The 17,782-nt window shown below is 42.0% G+C and overlaps 1 protein-coding gene across 3 annotated transcripts in view; it reads right to left on the reverse strand.

Annotated features, from left to right (window-relative positions):
* Positions 1-16,147, reverse strand: part of LOC135552135 (brevican core protein-like) — a 37,403-nt gene extending 21,256 nt beyond the window's left edge. For 2 of the 3 annotated variants that reach the window (XM_064983564.1, XM_064983562.1), the window contains exons 1-5: positions 15,778-16,074; positions 2,313-2,392; positions 1,242-1,628; positions 923-1,097; positions 303-430 (exon numbers count right to left, since the gene is read on the reverse strand). In XM_064983564.1, the coding sequence (XP_064839636.1) occupies positions 303-430; positions 923-1,097; positions 1,242-1,628; positions 2,313-2,392; positions 15,778-15,797 (790 nt within the window). In that variant the 5' untranslated portion in view covers positions 15,798-16,074. Of the gene's footprint in view, positions 1-302; positions 431-922; positions 1,098-1,241; positions 1,629-2,312; positions 2,393-15,777; positions 16,075-16,126 lie in introns of those variants that run through there. The other variant, XM_064983563.1, reaches the window with a different exon arrangement.
* Positions 16,148-17,782: the final 1,635 nt, after the last annotated feature.

Here is a 17,782-nt window from a genome sequence, read left to right on the forward strand (position 1 = left end):
CCTCAAGGCTTTAAAATCCTTATTTAACCTGACTCCTCCCCTTCATCTACACTGATTCAAGTGGATTTATCAAAAGATATCAATAAGGGGATCATAGGTTTCACCTTGATTCACCTGGTCAGTCTATGTCATGGAAAGAGCAGGTGTCCTTAATAGTTTGTATTTTATGATTTTTGACGCAACGTCACAGACTTAAAAACATACGTTATTGCTCTGTAGAATCACATTTACATCCTTTTTTTACAGGGAGCTATTCACACTGACTTTTTACGATAAGCTATTCACAAGTTGTTGTTTTTTACCATCAATATGCTCCACATAACAATACACATCAAACAGCTCCTCTGATTCCAGTGTCCCATAGTTCCTCAATCCCGGGCGGCCATCCATGTCACCATAGCAACCTTCCCGGGGAACTTGGATTGGATATCTGCAGAATAGGTGCAAGAACTGAGAATATTAGTATTTCCTGTGAATAGAAAGCATTGTAAAGACTAACTCTGACGGGCGAGGGGCCTCAGTCGTTGTTGTATAATCTGTTAGCAGGATTTTTTTGTGTGTTGGAAACATGGACCAAATGCAGTCCCTATTTTACACATGTAAGCCAGTACAATACACATGAGGAAATCTAACATATTTAACACCAGGAATAGAGTGAGCAGGAGGAGGATTCAGCTGCCATCAGGTCAACACACATTCTGCCAGAAAAGGGCAACAGCTTCTGCGTGAAATAGTATCACATACCACACAGTGGGCCAAATTCAAAGCCCCGGTAGCCTATTAGACGTGTGAATAAGCTCACTGCTGTGGGTCGTCATTCTATAATCTTGGCACCGGAGCACTTTCTCGTCAAAACAAAGTCGAGCAACTTTAAGAAATGTGTCTTTGTATTATAGGTCATGTTGTGGATACTGGGGTTTACCTGACAGATTGGTCAGCGAGCCAGCCGGCGTCACACTGCTCATAGCCATCGTAATAAGCTGCCAGAAGCTGGTCGGGAGTGGCGATGTGTGCCCCAATGCCCTCGCACGACCTCTGGGCCTCACTGAACGAAAACGCATATCGGCCAGAGGCGTGTCTGTAGTGGAAGACCACACCTATATGCACACGCGTGTGCACAAACACAAACATAGTCACACAGAGAAATATGGAGAGGCTTAAATACACAATATGTGGTAAAAACTGCCAGACAAATAAAAAAACTCAAAAAAATTCACAACGACTCCTACAACCTCTGTTACCTTTGACTTTTATCTGTGTGAAATCACTGGCATCGTCCAGGCCTTGCTGCACCTCGCAGCGGTAGTGCCCCGTGTCGCTTGAGCGCAGCTCCCCCAACCAGAGGGAGAGGTCCTCAGGCGAGTGTGCAAAGTTGACCAGGGAGGCTCGTTCTCTGTAGGCCTCATTGACCTTCACCCTTTGACCCCGCGCCACCAGGATCTCTGTCTCCTCCTGCTCCCCCTCATGCAACACGCTCCACTTGACCCGGGGTGGGATCGGGGGCGAGGAGGATGAGAGGGGCCCAGGTGACAGGGACACCAGGCAGGTGATTGTGATGGAGCCCCCCAGGTGTGCAGTGGAGATGGGGGTTGTCTTGGAGATGGTGACCTGGAGTTGACGCTTGTCGTCTATGTCAGGAAGGAGAGGCACAGTCAGTAAATGATGCTACTGAGTAAGTGGCCGGCTATTGACCTCTAGTGGTGGTGGTGAATAATGCATTTTGGGGACAATCTTCAAGATTTTGCAGCAATTTTTATATTCCACGGATGAGTTCCGTGAATCCATGATCTCGGAATGGTGGAAAACCAAATACTTTAATCAGGTACGTGTTGAATATATAGAAATATAAATTATACACAATTTATGTTTATCTTAACTATCTCCAAACTCAAGCATAACAGCAACAATTATGCAGCAATTACTACACAGCAACTGAGGCTTTAAATTCTAGTTCATGAGGACCACAGAGCTGCTAAGGTTATTTTTATGTCTCTGCGTCCAGTATGAAGGAAGTTAGAGGTAGTTTTGCATGCCAATGCTAACTAGCATTAGCACAATGACTGTAAGTCTACAGGAACAGTTAGCATACTGCTAGTTAGCAATCAGGCTAACGCTAGTTAGCAACTTCTTTCAAACTGCACGCAGAGACATAGAAATGGTCCCCACAAGTTCATTTGACTCTGGGGAAGTACATAAAGGAGGAAAAAACTCTTTAAAATAACAATCTGATCTCAAAATAAATGCTTTCATGCAATGCATGGCAATCCCATATAATGATAGTCCGTCAAAATAGACATTTAGAAGATTTGTACCTTCTGAGTATCCTGTTTGGGCGGGGAAAGCCATGGTCAGGTAGCAAACTGTGCACAGAAAGGGGAGGAACCTTACTGGTCTGTGGAGGAGAGGTAGTGAGAGTGAGATAGGGGGAAAAATGGGACATATTCCATATACACCCTATGGCAAATGCACCTTGTTTGTACCGCATCGAAGAAACAATCTCTACTCCGCCAATTGGTTACAATATTCTTTTTAAAGCTTATTTTACTCCTACATTATTTACCCTCTATGATTTGAGTGTACATAAGGACAGAGGGGTCAAAATGCAATGAATGATGAGTATTAAAATGTTAGATCAATGCCAGAGGGTAAACAAGTAGATTGAAGGAGATAAACAGGGTCAAACAGATCGATGTGGAGAGCTGAGAGCGAGAAGGAGCAGAGAGAGGGATCTGTGGTGAAACAGAGGATGATGAGATTGAAAGTGGAGTTGATGAAGAGATTAGGGGAAAGCACACATGATGAGAAAAATGTGTGGGGGAGGACAGAATATTTACCATTTATGGGAATAAAGTAAAGACTAAACGGTCACAATTAAATCAAATAAAAAGATCAGGGGCTTTGAAAGCCTAATACAGGACACAGAGGCAGCTCAGCCCCCAAAAAGGGGTAAATCCACATCTGACCGGAAGCGGTTCATCACCTCCACGAGCAAATTACATGTCTGCATAGCCCAGGGCTGCCTGCCAGTGCTCCTTCGCCAGTCTGGCCCTGTTATTAGCTCAGCAGGCATGGCAGGCCGCTCTCACTGACCTCACACGAACTCACAGAGTCAGCCACGATGGAAAAGTGGGGGACCATAAACGTCTACATCACACAAATAAGGGAAGAAGCATTTTTGAGTGAGTATGTTTCAGGAACGTTAACTGAACAAAGCTTTTACTTTTACCTCACACAAAAGACAGCAGAAGAAGCCTACTTTTTGCCTTCTTTTAATGTTTTTCAAAATACTTTTCTGGTCCTTTTCAAAAAGGACAGGGCAACAAACTTTACTTCATACTTTTGCGTACTTTCCAGATCCTTCTCCAAAAGGGTAGGATTTTACCTTTTGCCTCACATAAATTAAAACATTTCAATTTTGTGTGCCTTGACCACCAGTTTAATCACCTATAAAATGATGATTTCACTCATTATAACATCATTATGCCATCCCCGTTTTTCCTAGATGCACTTTCACAAAATTCTGTAGACCTAAATTACATTACATTTAAGTCATTTGGCAGACGCTCTTATCCAGAGCGACTTACAAATTGGTGAATTACCATTTACAGCAAATAAATATATATATAAAAAATGTATTGCCTATCAACCCGATATGTTGCCTAGTTTGCTGCCGTTTAGCTGAGCTGGTCGTAAAAACCTATCTTCCTCCATCAATGATGAAAATAGAATCTCAATTGGTTTTTCTCAACTCCTTGCGACCTCTCCTCCGTCCTCCCCTCTTTTTAAAAAAGATCAAAAGTAATCAAGGAGAGAACGGGAGGAAATGTGGAAAACAAATCACTTCTTTGAAATGAGACCTTCTTCACTAGCGCTTGACGTTAAAAGGTGTGATAACCCAAAATAAATGTACGAAGTAGTACAAATACATTTAACTAGTTGTGCTAGAGATTTTATAGAGAAAAGTATATATTTTTAAAAAGCGGATCATTTTTAAATATGTGCATGTGCAACAGCTTATTCAAAGAGGGCGTGGCAGATGTTGTTTTTTTTAAGTTCAGCGGAGAAGACGTAGAGGACGCACTTCGCGAGAGGAGGCTACTGAGATGAGGAGGACACTCCTGTGTTCGCCTACTAACAAACTGACTCCTCGACCACTCAACAACCACTTATCGGGTTTCCTGGTCAGGGAGGAGAGGAGGACGGAGGAATCTCCCTGAATGTTTTGACTGGTAGCCTTAGTGGAGTTGCCAACAAATGGACGGTATCAAGGTAACATTCTATCTTAACTCCTCCTCCACATTTACTGGATTGGTTGAACAGCGCAGAAGATAACCTCGCCCGACAGTTTTTTAAAATTATTATCGTCAAGACCAGAGTGTGGGGGATCTTGTTTCAGGCGTTTCTTTTATGCCTGGCTACTTTAGGTTAGCTCAGAGTTTCCCAAACCCCATCCTGCCCCCAAACATAGTAGACTATTAACAAACACAGTAGACAATTAAGTCACTTTGACTGCAGACACTGTTTTAGAGACAAGCAGAGTCTGTGAGCTGCCCCAAAAACACAGCCCTGCTCAAATTATTAAATGAAGGTCTTCTCATCAAAATACACACATACTCTCTCTCTGTGTGTGTGTGTGTGTGTGTGTGTGTGTGTGTGTGTGTGTGTGTGTGTGTGTGTGTGTGTGTGTGTGTGTTGGGGGAGTTCACTCCTATCCAGCTGGCTTGACTCAGGCTTTTTTTTGTCATATTCTATGTGACTGAAATTCTAATAGTCAAGCACCAATCCACCTCCAACTCAGTTTCACAGAGCTTACTACTAGCCTACTAAATGAGCCCCAGACACCCTCAAAACAGAGCCACGTTCATTCACTTGACCAACGGCGACCTAGTACATACAGTGCATTCGGAAAGTATTCAGATCCCTTGATATTTTTCACATTTTATTAAGTTACAGCCTTATTCTAAAATGTATTAAATGTTTTTTTTTCCCTCCTCAATTTACACACCATAATGACAAAGCAAAACAGAAAAATGACGTTTACATAAGTATCCAGACCCTTTAGTCAGTACTTTGTTGAAGCATCTTTGGCAGCGATTACAGCCTCAAGTTTTTGGGTATGATGCTACAAGCTTGGCACACCTGTATTTGGGGAGTTTCTTCCATTCTTCTCTGCAGATCCTCTCAAGCTCTGTCAGGTTGGATGGGGTGCATTGCTGCACAGTTATTTTCAGGTCTTTCCAGAGATGTTTGATCGTGTTTAAGTCCGGGCTCTGACTGGGCCACTCAAGGACATTCAGAAAACTTGTCCCGAAGCCACTCCTGCATTGTCTTGGATCGGTGCTTAGGGTCGTTGTCCTGTTGGAAGGGGAACTTTCGCCCCAGTCTGAGGTTCTGAGCACTCTGGAGGAGGTTTTCATCAAAGATCTCTCTGTACTTTGCTCCGTTCATCTTTCCCTTGATCCTGACTAGTCTCCCAGTCCCTGCCAATGAAAAACATCCCAACAGCATGATGCTCCCAGTTCTGGCCTTTCTGCCTGTCCTGAGCCTGATCCTGCCATCCTGAACCTGCCTGACTCTGATATGGATTGCAACTCTTTGCCTGCCTTGACCTACTTATTGCCTGCCGTCCTGTGCCTGCTTGACTTACCTTTTGCCTGCCCTTGTACTTTAATCAACTCTGAGACTCATACTATCCGCCTCCTGTGTCTGCATCTGGGTCTTAGCCTGAACCATTATAGTAGAAACATCTCAAGGATGATCAATGGAAACAGGATGCACCTGAGCTCAAGTCTCATAAAAGGGTCTGAATACTTATGTAAATAAGGTATTTCTCTTTTTATTTTTAATACATTTGCTAAATTTTCTAAATACCTGTTCATTTTGTCATTATGGGGTATTGTGTGTAGATTAGAGGGAAAACATTTATTTAATACATTTTAGAATAAGGCTGTAACATAACAAAATGTGGAAAAGGTCAAGGGGTCTGAATACTTTCCAAATGCACTGTATGTTATACATGTACACTTCTCTGGATACCTAAGGTCACCATACATCAGGGATCATCAACTAGATTCAGCCGCGGGTCGATTTTATTTCTGGAGTGGATGGTCGGGGGGCCAGAACATAATTACAAATAATTTATAGACTGCAAATTGAACACAAGAAGCCCAAACATATGTTTGACTAAAACATAATCATTTCAAACCTTGCTAACATTTGTATACAATCATGCGTCTCTCTGTTATGCATGGGAATACTTGGCAACATATCTTAAATTAAAATCACTTGGAGCTGATTTCCGTTTTTTTTTTTTACAGTCTTATGTCCAACAATGAAAATTCCACCCAAATTGGTCTTAATAATTTGTTGTTTTTTGTTCAGAAAACTTGGGGGGACAAATAAAACCTGGCCCGCGGGCCGCCAGTTGGGGAACCCTGCCTTACATCATGATACAAGTAATGGTACTGAAGAAATAAGTGCAGGAGAAACCACATTGCCTACTCTGAGCTGTCTGTGTTAAAGGGCTTGTACAGTAGTTACTCTGGTGCGCGTTGTAGCTACATACAGTGGGGAGAACAAGTATTTGATAACCTGCAAAACCGGCAGTGTTTCCTACTTACAAAGCATGTAGACGTCTGTCATTTTTTTTATCATAGGTACACTTAAACTGTGAGAGATGGAATCTAAAACAAAAATCCAGTAATTCATTTTCAATTTATTGCATGACATAAGTATTTGATACATCAGAAAAGCAGAACTTAATATTTGGTACAGAAACCTTTGTTCGCAATTACAGAGATCATACGTTTCCTGTAGTTCTTGACCAGGTTTAAACACACTGCAACGGGGATTTTGGCCCACTCCACCATACAGACCTTCTCCAGATCCTTCAGGTTTTGGGGATGTCGCTGGGCAATACGGACTTTCAGCTCCCTCCAAAGATTTTCTATTGGGTTCAGGTCTGGAGACTGGCTAGGCCACTCCAGGATCTTGAGATGCTTCTTATGGAGCCACTCCTTAGTTGCCCTGGCTGTGTGTTTCGGGTCGTTGTCATACTGAAAGACCCAGCCACGAACCATCTTCAATGCTCTTACTGAGGGAAGGATGTTGTTGGCCAAGATCTCGCAATACATGGCCCCATCCATCCTCCCCTCAATACGGTGCAGTCGTCCTGTCCCCTTTGCAGAAAAGCATCCCCAAAGAATGATGTTTCCACCTCCATGCTTCACGGTTGGGATGGTGTACTCATCCTTCTTCTTCCTCCAAACACGGCGAGTGGAGTTTAGACCAAAAAGCTCTATTTCTGTCTCATCAGACCACATGACCTTCTCCCATTCCTCCTCTGGATCATCCAGATGGTCATTGGCAAACTTCAGACGGGCCTGGACATGTGCTAGCTTGAGCAGGGGGACCTTGCGTGCGCTGCATGATTTTAATCCATGACGGCGTAGTGTGTTACTAATGATTTTCTTTGAGACTGTGGTCCCAGCTCTCTTCAGGTCATTGACCAGGTCCTGCCGTGTAGTTCTGGGCTGATCCCTCACCTTCCTCATGATCATTGATGCCCCACGAGGTGAGATCTTGCATGGAGCCCCAGACCGAGGGTGATTGACCATCATCTTGAACTTCTTCCATTTTCTAATAATTGCGCCAACAGTTGTTGCCTTCTCACCAAGCTGCTTACCTATTGTCCTGTAGCCCATCCCAGCCTTGTGCAGGTCTACAATTTTACCCCTGATGTCCTTACACAGCTCTCTGGTCTTGGCCATTGTGGAGAGGTTTGAGTGTGTGGACAGGTGTCTTTTATACGGGTAACGAGTTCAAACAGGTGCAGTTAATAAAGGTAATGAGTGGAGAACAGGAAGGCTTCTTAAAGAAAAACTAACAGGTCTGTGAGAGCCGGAATTCTTACTGGTTGGTAGGTGATCAAATACTTATGTCATGCAATAAAATGCATATTAATTACTTAAAAATCATATTAATTACTTAAAAATCATACAATGTGATTTTCTGGATTTTTTTTAGATTCTGTCTCTCACAGTTGAAGTGTACCTATGATAATAATTATAGACCTCTACATGCTTTGTAAGTAGGAAAACCTGCAACATAGGCAGTGTATCAAATACTTGTTGTCCCCACTGTATGTATATGCGGTTGTTGCTCGATCTGTTTGAGGCTTTAAGTACTAAGAATATTGTAGTCCAGACCTATACTCGCGTCATTCATTTTAATCTTAATTGATGCTTGTTTTGCTTTTCATGTGCTTTGAGATTTGTTTACTTGTATGTGTTGTGTGCAATTCAGCTTTTAGCTGCCAAGTACAACCTACATGTAAAATGTAATAAACTACTACTGCTCATTCTGATGAGTTAAGTGTAACTGAAAGTCATGTTCCAATATGTCCCTTTGACTATGAGCATTTCGGGACCACTTCAAAGCATGTGTCTAAAACTGTGTCTTCATAAAGTAATTACATGGACAGAGACAGTTGAACTACAGTGTAAATAAATATGATTCTATATGACTTCACGGTAGTCTCTGCATTAAGACGTTGGCATGAGCAGCACCGCAGAAATTGAGATGAGAACGATGCAAGACTTTGCTCTCACACGGTCACGCATACAGTTGAAGTCGGAAGTTTACATACACATTACATTTAAGTCATTTAGCAGACGCTCTTATCCAGAGCGACTTACAAATTGGTGAATTCACCTTCTGACATCCAGTGGAACAGCCACTTACACCTTAGCCAAATACATTTAAACTCAGTTTTTCACAATTCCTGACAGTTAATCCTAATAACAATTCCCTGTCTTAGGTCAGTTAGGATCACTTTACTTTAAGAATGTGAAATGTCAGAATAATAGTAGAGTGATTAATTTCAGCTTTTATTTCTTTCAGCACATTCCCAGTTGGTCAGAAGTTTACATACACTCAATTCGTATTTGGTAGCATTGCCTTTAAATTGTTTAACTTCGGTCAAATGTTTCGGGTAGCCCTCTACAAGCTTCCCACAATGTGTTGGGTGAATTTTGGCCCATTCCCCCTGTCTGAGTTGGTGTAATTGAGTCAGGTTTGTAGGCCTTCTTGCTCGCACACGCTTTTTCAGTTCTGCCCAAAACAATTATATGGGATTGAGGTCAGGGCCTTGTGATGGCCACTCCAATACCTTGACTTTGTTGTCCTTAAGCCATTTTGCCACAACTTTGGAAGTATGCTTGGGGTCATTGTCCATTTGGAAGACCCATTTGCGACCAAGCTTTAACCTCCTGACTGATGTCTTGAGATGTTGCTTCAATATATACACATCATTTTCCATCCTCATGTTGCCAACTATTTTGTGAAGTGCACCAGTCCCCCCTGCAGCAAAGTACCATCACAACATGATGCTGCCACTATCGTGCTTCACGGTTGGGATGGTGTTCTTCGGCTTGCAAGCCTCCCCCTTTTTCCTCCAAACATAACGATGGTCATTATGGCCAAACAGTTCTATTTTTGTTTCATCAGATCAGAGGACATTTCTCCAAAAAGTATGATCTTTCTCCCCATGTGCAGTTGCAAAACGTAGTCAGGCTTTTTGTGGCGATTTTGGAGCAGTGGCTTCTTACTTGCTGAGCGGCCTTTCAGGTTATGTCGATATAGGACTTGTTTTACTGTGTACATTCGTCCCTGTTTCCTCCACCATCTTCACAAGGTCCTTTGCTGTTGTTCTGGGATTGATTTGCACTTTTCGCACCAAAGTACGTTCATCTCTAGGAGAAAGAACGCGTCTCCTTCCTGAGCAGTATGACAGCTGCGTGGTCCCATGGTGTTTATACTTGCGTACTATTGTTTGTACAGATGAACCTGGTACCTTCAGGCATTTGGAAATTGCTCCCAAAGATGAACCAGACTCGTGGAGGTTTACAATTCTTTTTCTGAGGTCTTGGCTGATTTCTTTTGATTTTCCAATGATGTCAAGCAAGGAGGCATTGAGTTTGAAGGTGGGCCTTGAAATACATCCACAGGTACACCTCCAATTGACTCAAATGATGTCAATTTGTCACGACTTCCGCCGAAGTTGGTCCCTCTCCTTGTTCGGGCAGCGTTCGGCGGTCAAAGTCACCAACTTTCTAGCCATCGCTGATCCTCTTTTTATTTTCCTTTGGTTTTGTCTTGTCTTGTATCACACCTGGTTTCAATCCCATCGATTACATTTTGTGTATTTAACCCTCTGTTCCCCCTCATGTGTTTGTCGGTGAATGTTATTTGTAAGTTTTTGTGCACGTTTGTCCTGGCGTGCGTAGGGTATTGTACCCATTTGTTATATTTGTTATGTTTTCCCGGTGAGTTTTTGTTTAATAAACTGCACCGCTGGAAACACAGTTTTCTATCCTGCGTCTGACTTCTCTGCCGCCAGTATGCGCCCCCTTACACAATTAGCCAATCAGAAGCTTCTAAAGCCATGACATCATTTTCTGGAATTTCCCAAGCTGTTTGAAGGCACAGTCAACTTATTGTATGTAAACTTTTGACCCACTGAAATTGTGATACAGTGAATTATAAGTGAAATAATCTGTCTGTAAACAATTGTTAGAAAAATTACTTGTGTCGTGCACAAAGTAGATGTTCTAACCGACTTGCCAAAACTATAGTTTGTTAACAAGAAATTTGTGGAGTGGTTGAAAATTGACTCCAACCTAAGTGTATGTAAACATCTGACTTCAACTGTAGTGTCTGTGCAGGTACGGGTGTGCTTCACGCAGCTACAAAGTGGTAGCTACAGGACCAAAACAGCAGATAAATTTAGCCTCACGCTTCAACTCTGAAGTCGCTCGCAATTGAGTCAATTGCAGCACACAGATCATTAATCTATGCTTTTTTTAAATTCCACCCTTATTCTCATCATTGCTGTTACTGTATATCAAATCCAGTCAAAGGAATCCAAACACAGAGCAGACAAACAGACACAAGTGTCTTATAAACCGACACTGCCTTGTGGTTGAATAAATGTTGTTTGTATTCGTGCCAGCTGGGTTAGCTCCACAGACAGGCAGCCATTAATATTCTTGACTGGAAAACGTTGGACAAAAGGCGAGCGGCGCGCGAGTGGACAGCTGCACACTGTGTTTCACTTTATACCCATTCTCTTACAAACGTCCACATTGGAAAATTACAGGACAAGAGATACTGGCCCGTTTTCTTTATTTCATGGAAAAAGAAGCCAAAAACTACTAGGAATCACTTAAAACAGGACTTGAAGAAAAGCAATGACCACATGAAGAGAACACTAACCAAGGGCCTCTCAAACTGAACCATTGTTACCGAGTATCCGTAAACACAGGTTTGTGTTCATCCTGATGGCGACAGACTGATGACGGTGAATAAAATGGCAGACAGGCCTGGTTTGTTGGGTGCCTCTTGGCCACATCTTTCAGAAGGAACGTCCTTGGCCAGTTATTGTGCAGTCAGCTTTTCTGTTCTTTTTAATTAAGAAAACAGGGAATAGAACTCAAGCGTGGCCCAGAGACGCCACCAACAGCACTGCCATGTCCAGAAAAAGCTGCCTGTGCAATATCCTCAAGTACATGGTACACACAGTACAAAATAGGGCTCTTTCAACCAGCTCTTACATCCACAGACGCTGAGACGTGATAGTACTGCGTCCCATTGTGACATAGCTACGCTATCGTCCGCGGGGGGATGCACAGTCCGAATGCGCACCTTCCCAAAATTCCCAACCAACGTGGCTCCATGTACGCGTCCTTTTTTCATTTGAATGTGTTGACAGTTGAAGAGAATTGCTTGAGCCGCGCTGAAAATTTGAAAGCCAAAGGTCCATTATTGTAGAACACATGGTTTGGACCATGATGGAGGCTTTATGCAGACACAAAGACAGGCACAATGCAAGCAGACCGCTTATGAAGCTGTCGAGGAGGTATGGTGGGGACTTCGAAAATAGGTTATCGCAACCCATGCTGCACTTTATTATGATGTCAAACACTTGTACTGTACTGTACTGTACAAGAGCCATATCAAGGTTAAATCACACAAACTGCTACAAGCTCTGGGTAAGAAAGCACTGACTCTTGAAACCATATTTAGTGAGGTTACGTTTTCCTTCATTTCAAGGTTGCTTAATGGAGCATTTTTGTTTAGAAATAATCTTACTCTCCCTCCTTACCTCCTGCTCTCCACTTCCATCAGCACTTGTTCAGGCCCATTCACTTATATGGACACCTCACTTTTCTGCTTATGCCCCCCCCCCCCCCCCTATATACCGTGTCCATTACTGAGTTGAACTAAAGAAGCCCACAGTCCCCGAGGCTGTGTGGTGAAAGCCAGAGAAACAGAGTGCACTCAGAGCGTCCTGCTCTCGCCTCCTGCGGGGTGGGATGAAAGACAAGAAAGGTGCATGATGTCCTGATTTCCCTGGATGAGGAGACTGTGTCACAGGGGAAGCAGAGGATTTTAGCAGTCTCTGCACGGTCTAGCAAGGGCACAACATCCACATGTTGTTTTATAGAAAATTGCAAAAGAAATGTTCTGGCCCAGATACACACAAGAGAATGTTGGCTGCTTGTTTTTAATTCTCTCGGCTCTTAGTCTCTTCATCACTGGTCTAACCCACGTAACCCTAGTTCATTTGTCTAACTTCCCCTTGTTCAATGAACACAGAAGGCTAGTTCAAGTTCCCTTTTTTAAGTACTACCTCTGAATCTCCCCAACAACCTTGTCTGTTAAATGGATACTTCACCCACATGACATTTGTTTCCTTACTCTGAAATGAAAATCCACACTTTGGATTGAAAAGAAACAATGTAATTTGGGTGAAATATCCCCTTAACAACCATGTAGACCTTAGACACTTTTTTTTTTGCTTGTTCCTCAAACCTGCTTCCTCAAATTCATAAATCACTCGTATCTTTTAATATAAAAAAAAGTCCCTTGGGGAAAATTACTCTCCCAACTCCCCCAACTTACGGCCGCATCGTAACTTGAGAAATGTGTGTGTGCTGTAATTCGAACTTCCATGTAAATCATGAATTGATGTCAATGGGAGATTGATGACATTGACTTGGAAATCTCTCATCAGGATTATTCTAAATTCTTTGGGCTGGACTGGAGATTCCATAGAGATTGTAAATGCTAATATATCTATTAAGTTTATCCATCCATCCTTTCATTTAGCCATCAAAAAGTGTGTGAATCACACAACCACCCCACTATTGAAATTTCAGCTTCTTGAGTGTGAAACGGTTGGTTGAAAATGTAATTTGATTGCACCCAGAGTCCATCAGAAAGTATCTTCAAATAAACTAAAAAAGCATTGAAATTGAATTGACCCCAACTCTGGTTTCAACATAGTTGTACAACCTACCAGTGGTTGATGAACTCTTCAGAAGTTCACATTCACAACCAATAGTGGCAATAACATTTGTTTTTCAAGACCGTATCTCTCAAAAATATCTTGGGGGGTAGGTGTTCTACTGTAATATGGGATATAGACAACAACCTTTGTAGCAACAAAGTACACAAGCTAGCGATAGTAACAAGTAATATATGCCTACCGTGTCACCAGCCATTTGAAACCATATCTGGCATCATAGGTTGGTTAAAATTAGCCCTGAAGGTCAATATTGATAATAGTTTGGTAGTTATTAGCTAGAATCCTATTGGTGCCACTAGATTAAAGTGCCTAAGCAGTGCAGCAGGGGTCAACTCATCATGTGAATAAACAACGACTCTCTTTAGAAAATAGTTCATGTTAAAATGAAATATCACCACAGTTTCGTCCCACCACAGTTGCTACTTATTAGGCTTTAATGTCCAAAGCAGCCATTTTTATTTCTGGGTAAGTATAAAGTACCGTACTGTGATTGTTTTCTATAAAAATTCTCAAAAAGAAACAAAAATAATTTTGCTAAGACTGTCTGGGAGTGGTCTGAGTGGGGAGTGGAAAACTGAAAACTAGCTTTTATTGGCAGAGAGGTTTGGAACTCTCCACCTTATTGTTCTATTGATGATGTCACCAGGCCGGCCAAAACTCCATCCTACCAAAAAATGCTACAATTTCAGGCTGTCTTTTCAAACAGATCTTATACTAAAAGGGCATTATCATCCTTTTCACAATTTCACAGTATTATTCCAACCTCAGAGTGTGGAAATATATATATATAAAACACAGCAAAATCACGTTTTTGGCTGCACCAAAGACTGACGCTTATAGCCTGTGATGCCAAAGGCAACATGTCCACTAAGAGACTACATTAGAGCGGGGGACAGAGAGGGGGACAGAGAGGGGGGAATAGAGAGCTCGCAGGGAGGAGAAAACCCACTGGGCACAGACGTCAATTCAACGTCTATTCCTTCAATTTCATTGAAGTTACGTGGAAACAAAGTTGATTCAACCAGTGTGTGCCCAGTGGGAATAGACAGAGTCGGAGAAAGGACAAGTAAAGACTAAAGACAGTGAGAGAGGTGTTATTTATGACCCTGTCGAAACTGAGAAGTACTAGGAGTGGTACTGAGCTAGAGGACACCAAAAAACGAAAGTGGTGAAGGAAAGTTATTTTGTGCTTAAATGGATGGATAGAATAGAGAGAGAGTTTAATGGTGTTTAGGTTTCTACATTACAAAAAGAGCTAAGACCTAAAAGTCTAAGCCATTGATTTTTAATTTTAGTACCCCTTTAGGTATATATCTATTTTTTTTATTGTATGATTTGATAAAATATTTTATTTGGCATTTACTACTATTGCCACTAGAAACATATTGAATAATACATTCATAAATGGCCAAAAAAATACAGTAAAAAAAGGAATAAGGTTTATAAGTGTCAGGAAATATTTTTGCTTTTTTTTGAACAAATATTTAACCCCTTACTTTTGTTTGCACAAAACTACACTCATATTTACATGAATTTGTATGAACACCATAGTATTCCTGAGATTCTCATCTTTCCATAGAGTGGGCACTTTAGTTTGTAGGCCGAACCCTTTTGGATGCTACACATTTTATTTGTGAGAAGATTGATTTTTGGACATCTCATGGTTTGACAAACACCACTGTAGCTTGGCCACCTCTTCCACCACAGATGCAGAAGGCTGACATATGTGGATGTGGTCATTAAGACGCAGCTCATGTACACAAAAAAACACATCTCTCGTTTAAACTGATGGATTTTTATGGGGATTGTTTAAAATGATGTTACTTAGATTGACGCACGGGTGCGTCAATAGACACTTAATGGTTAAGCCAACCATGGGCGGAAGGTGTCTCTTACTAAATAATACTGCTGATGAAAGTGCGTATTGATGTGGAACATCTTGCAAAGCTCTGTAGTATTAAACTTTAAGCTGCAAAGTTAAAGATGCATCCGTCAAAGGACAATGCAGAGACATTGTGAAATGAAAAGTTATGCTACTGGATTTATTCTCAATCTGATGAAAAGATGTTCAAATTACGCATCCGATTTTCACTGTAGAATAAGAAACGTGGAACATTATTCTTAAGAAAAAAACATTCTGAGGGCGCAGGTGAGTTTAAAAGAAATACGACCCCTAAACGGTCTAATCCTGCTTGTAGCCCAATTTATAGCTCATGTAAATAAGAGTAGGCTAAATTCAGGACCACCGGGGAAGGAAAGCAATGAGAGGAAAAAAATAAAATTGCATGTCACACATAAGTGCAGGCTATATATATATATATGACAAAGCCAACTATAACTTTCTGCCCTCATTTAAACGCCATCGGTCCAAACTTGTTAGGCTAAATTATCAATAAAACAACACCTACCGCATTATTTCGACAAACATTTCGATTAATGGTTGTCCAATCCTGGATTTTCTAATATTTTTGGGGTTGAAAGGATAGGAAGTCTTTTCGGCATCGGCTCCCTCACTTGGTGCAGTGCGCGCGGGATATTGCGACGTTCAATACTGTACCCAAGAATACTGGGAACTCTATGCAGGTATGGGACGCGTACGTCCGACCGGCTGCAAAGGAGAGGAAGAAAAGAGCGAGTTTGAGACAGTGAGGGCAAATATGAAATCTTGAACTGCCCACTTTTGTCATTCAACTAAGAGGATGGAGGAGAATGTGTCCGTGTAAAGGGATGGGGTAAAAGTGGGATGGGATGACATACATGGCAATGCAGTTGAACTGTTTGAGCGACGTCTCAATGTAGGCTTATTCGTGACGATTGATGACGTTTAATGGAAAGGATCAGACATGGTTTTATTGCAAGGGGGAATATAAGAGAAATGCGGTGGGTAGAGAAGAGAGACGAAGGGGGAGAGTGCGTCAGTCAGTGCAGCATTCGGGCAAATTGCTGATGCTGCAGGTAAGCAACGAGAGAGAATAGACTAGAGTCGCAGAGAGCATGCAAAGAAGGCGATGGGATGATGCAGTCTATGAAAAAGTATTTATTGAATATAACGTACGCCTGCAGGTAACCATGAATAATGCATTTACAATAAGTTTATAATCCATTTCAATTGGTTTATTCTGGTCAATGAACACTATACCAATCATTTCGAAATTCCAGATGTGAATATTTAATTTATGTGAATGTAGGATTATTTCAATCAGAGTGAGTACACGCAATGTTTCTGTACACAAAAGTTGACGAAGACTTTTGAACTTCACAAAGTTCCTCTTCTGCTAATGATTTCTGAAAGTGTATCAATGACAACATTGTCTTCTTAACCCCAAAGAGCAGTATGCAAAGCAAGCACACATAGTGAGGCATCTCATCCTTGGGGTTAAACTGTGAGTGAATGGTGCTTTGTAGATGTCCTCTGCCTTGGCAGAAGTGGCGAGACCCAGAGGAATTTGACACTGATGAGACATTGCTGGGACTGTTTAGGCGGGAAATGGCAAAGCAGAAAGGGCTAGGTCCTGTTCATTATGCTTCAAACAGAAGAAAACAGACTGAAACAGGGAGAGAATACCTGGAATTGTCCACTAAGAAACATTGCAAAATATTTTAGGCTGTTTTGCTGGCTATGTATTTTAGCTCAGAAGAAGGTTCCATTTCCGTGGTTAAATTTCAGCCTCTCTCACTTTTAATCACACAACCTGCCCAACCCAGCATTATCCTGAGTGGAGTCACACTTTTCCCCCATCCTTTGCCAACCACAGCTGATTAACCACTAGGTTACCTACAAAAATAAGCAGTAAACTACAAGGTACTCTCCGGGGACCATGATTGTCAATCATCAGGTAATCTAGAGATGACATGTTAGAGAACGGTGGAGTGATTGGTTTATCTGTTTCATAGAAGAAAGCATTACCGTATATATCAACGTTTTGTAAGCTTCTAGTCCTGTGAACGTAGCATATAATATTGATTTGATGACAGATGGAGTATTGTAAGACAAGATGTATGTGGCAGGGTTTACAGACAATCCCAAATTACAAAAAGAAAACCAGCCCCGTCGCTGACGTCGACGTCTTGCTCCCAGACAAATTAAACAACTTCTTTGAGCGCTTTGAGGACATTACAGTGCCACCGACGCGGCCCGCTACCAAAGACTGTGGGCTCTCCTTCTCCGTGGCCGACGTGAGTAAAACATGTAAACGTGTTAACCCTCGCAAGGCTGCTGGCCCAGACGGCATCCCTAGCCGCGTCCTCAGAGCATGCGCAGACCAGCTGGCTGGTGTGTTTACGGACATATTCAATCTCTCCCTATCCCAGTCTGCTGTCCCCACATGCTTCAAGATGGCCACCATGGTTCCTGTTCCCAAGAAAGCTAAGGTATCTAAACTAACGCCCCGTAGCACTCACTTCTGTCATCAT

Source organism: Oncorhynchus masou, chromosome 13 (genome assembly GCF_036934945.1).
Source record: "Oncorhynchus masou masou isolate Uvic2021 chromosome 13, UVic_Omas_1.1, whole genome shotgun sequence".
NCBI classification, from domain to species: domain Eukaryota; kingdom Metazoa; phylum Chordata; class Actinopteri; order Salmoniformes; family Salmonidae; genus Oncorhynchus; species Oncorhynchus masou.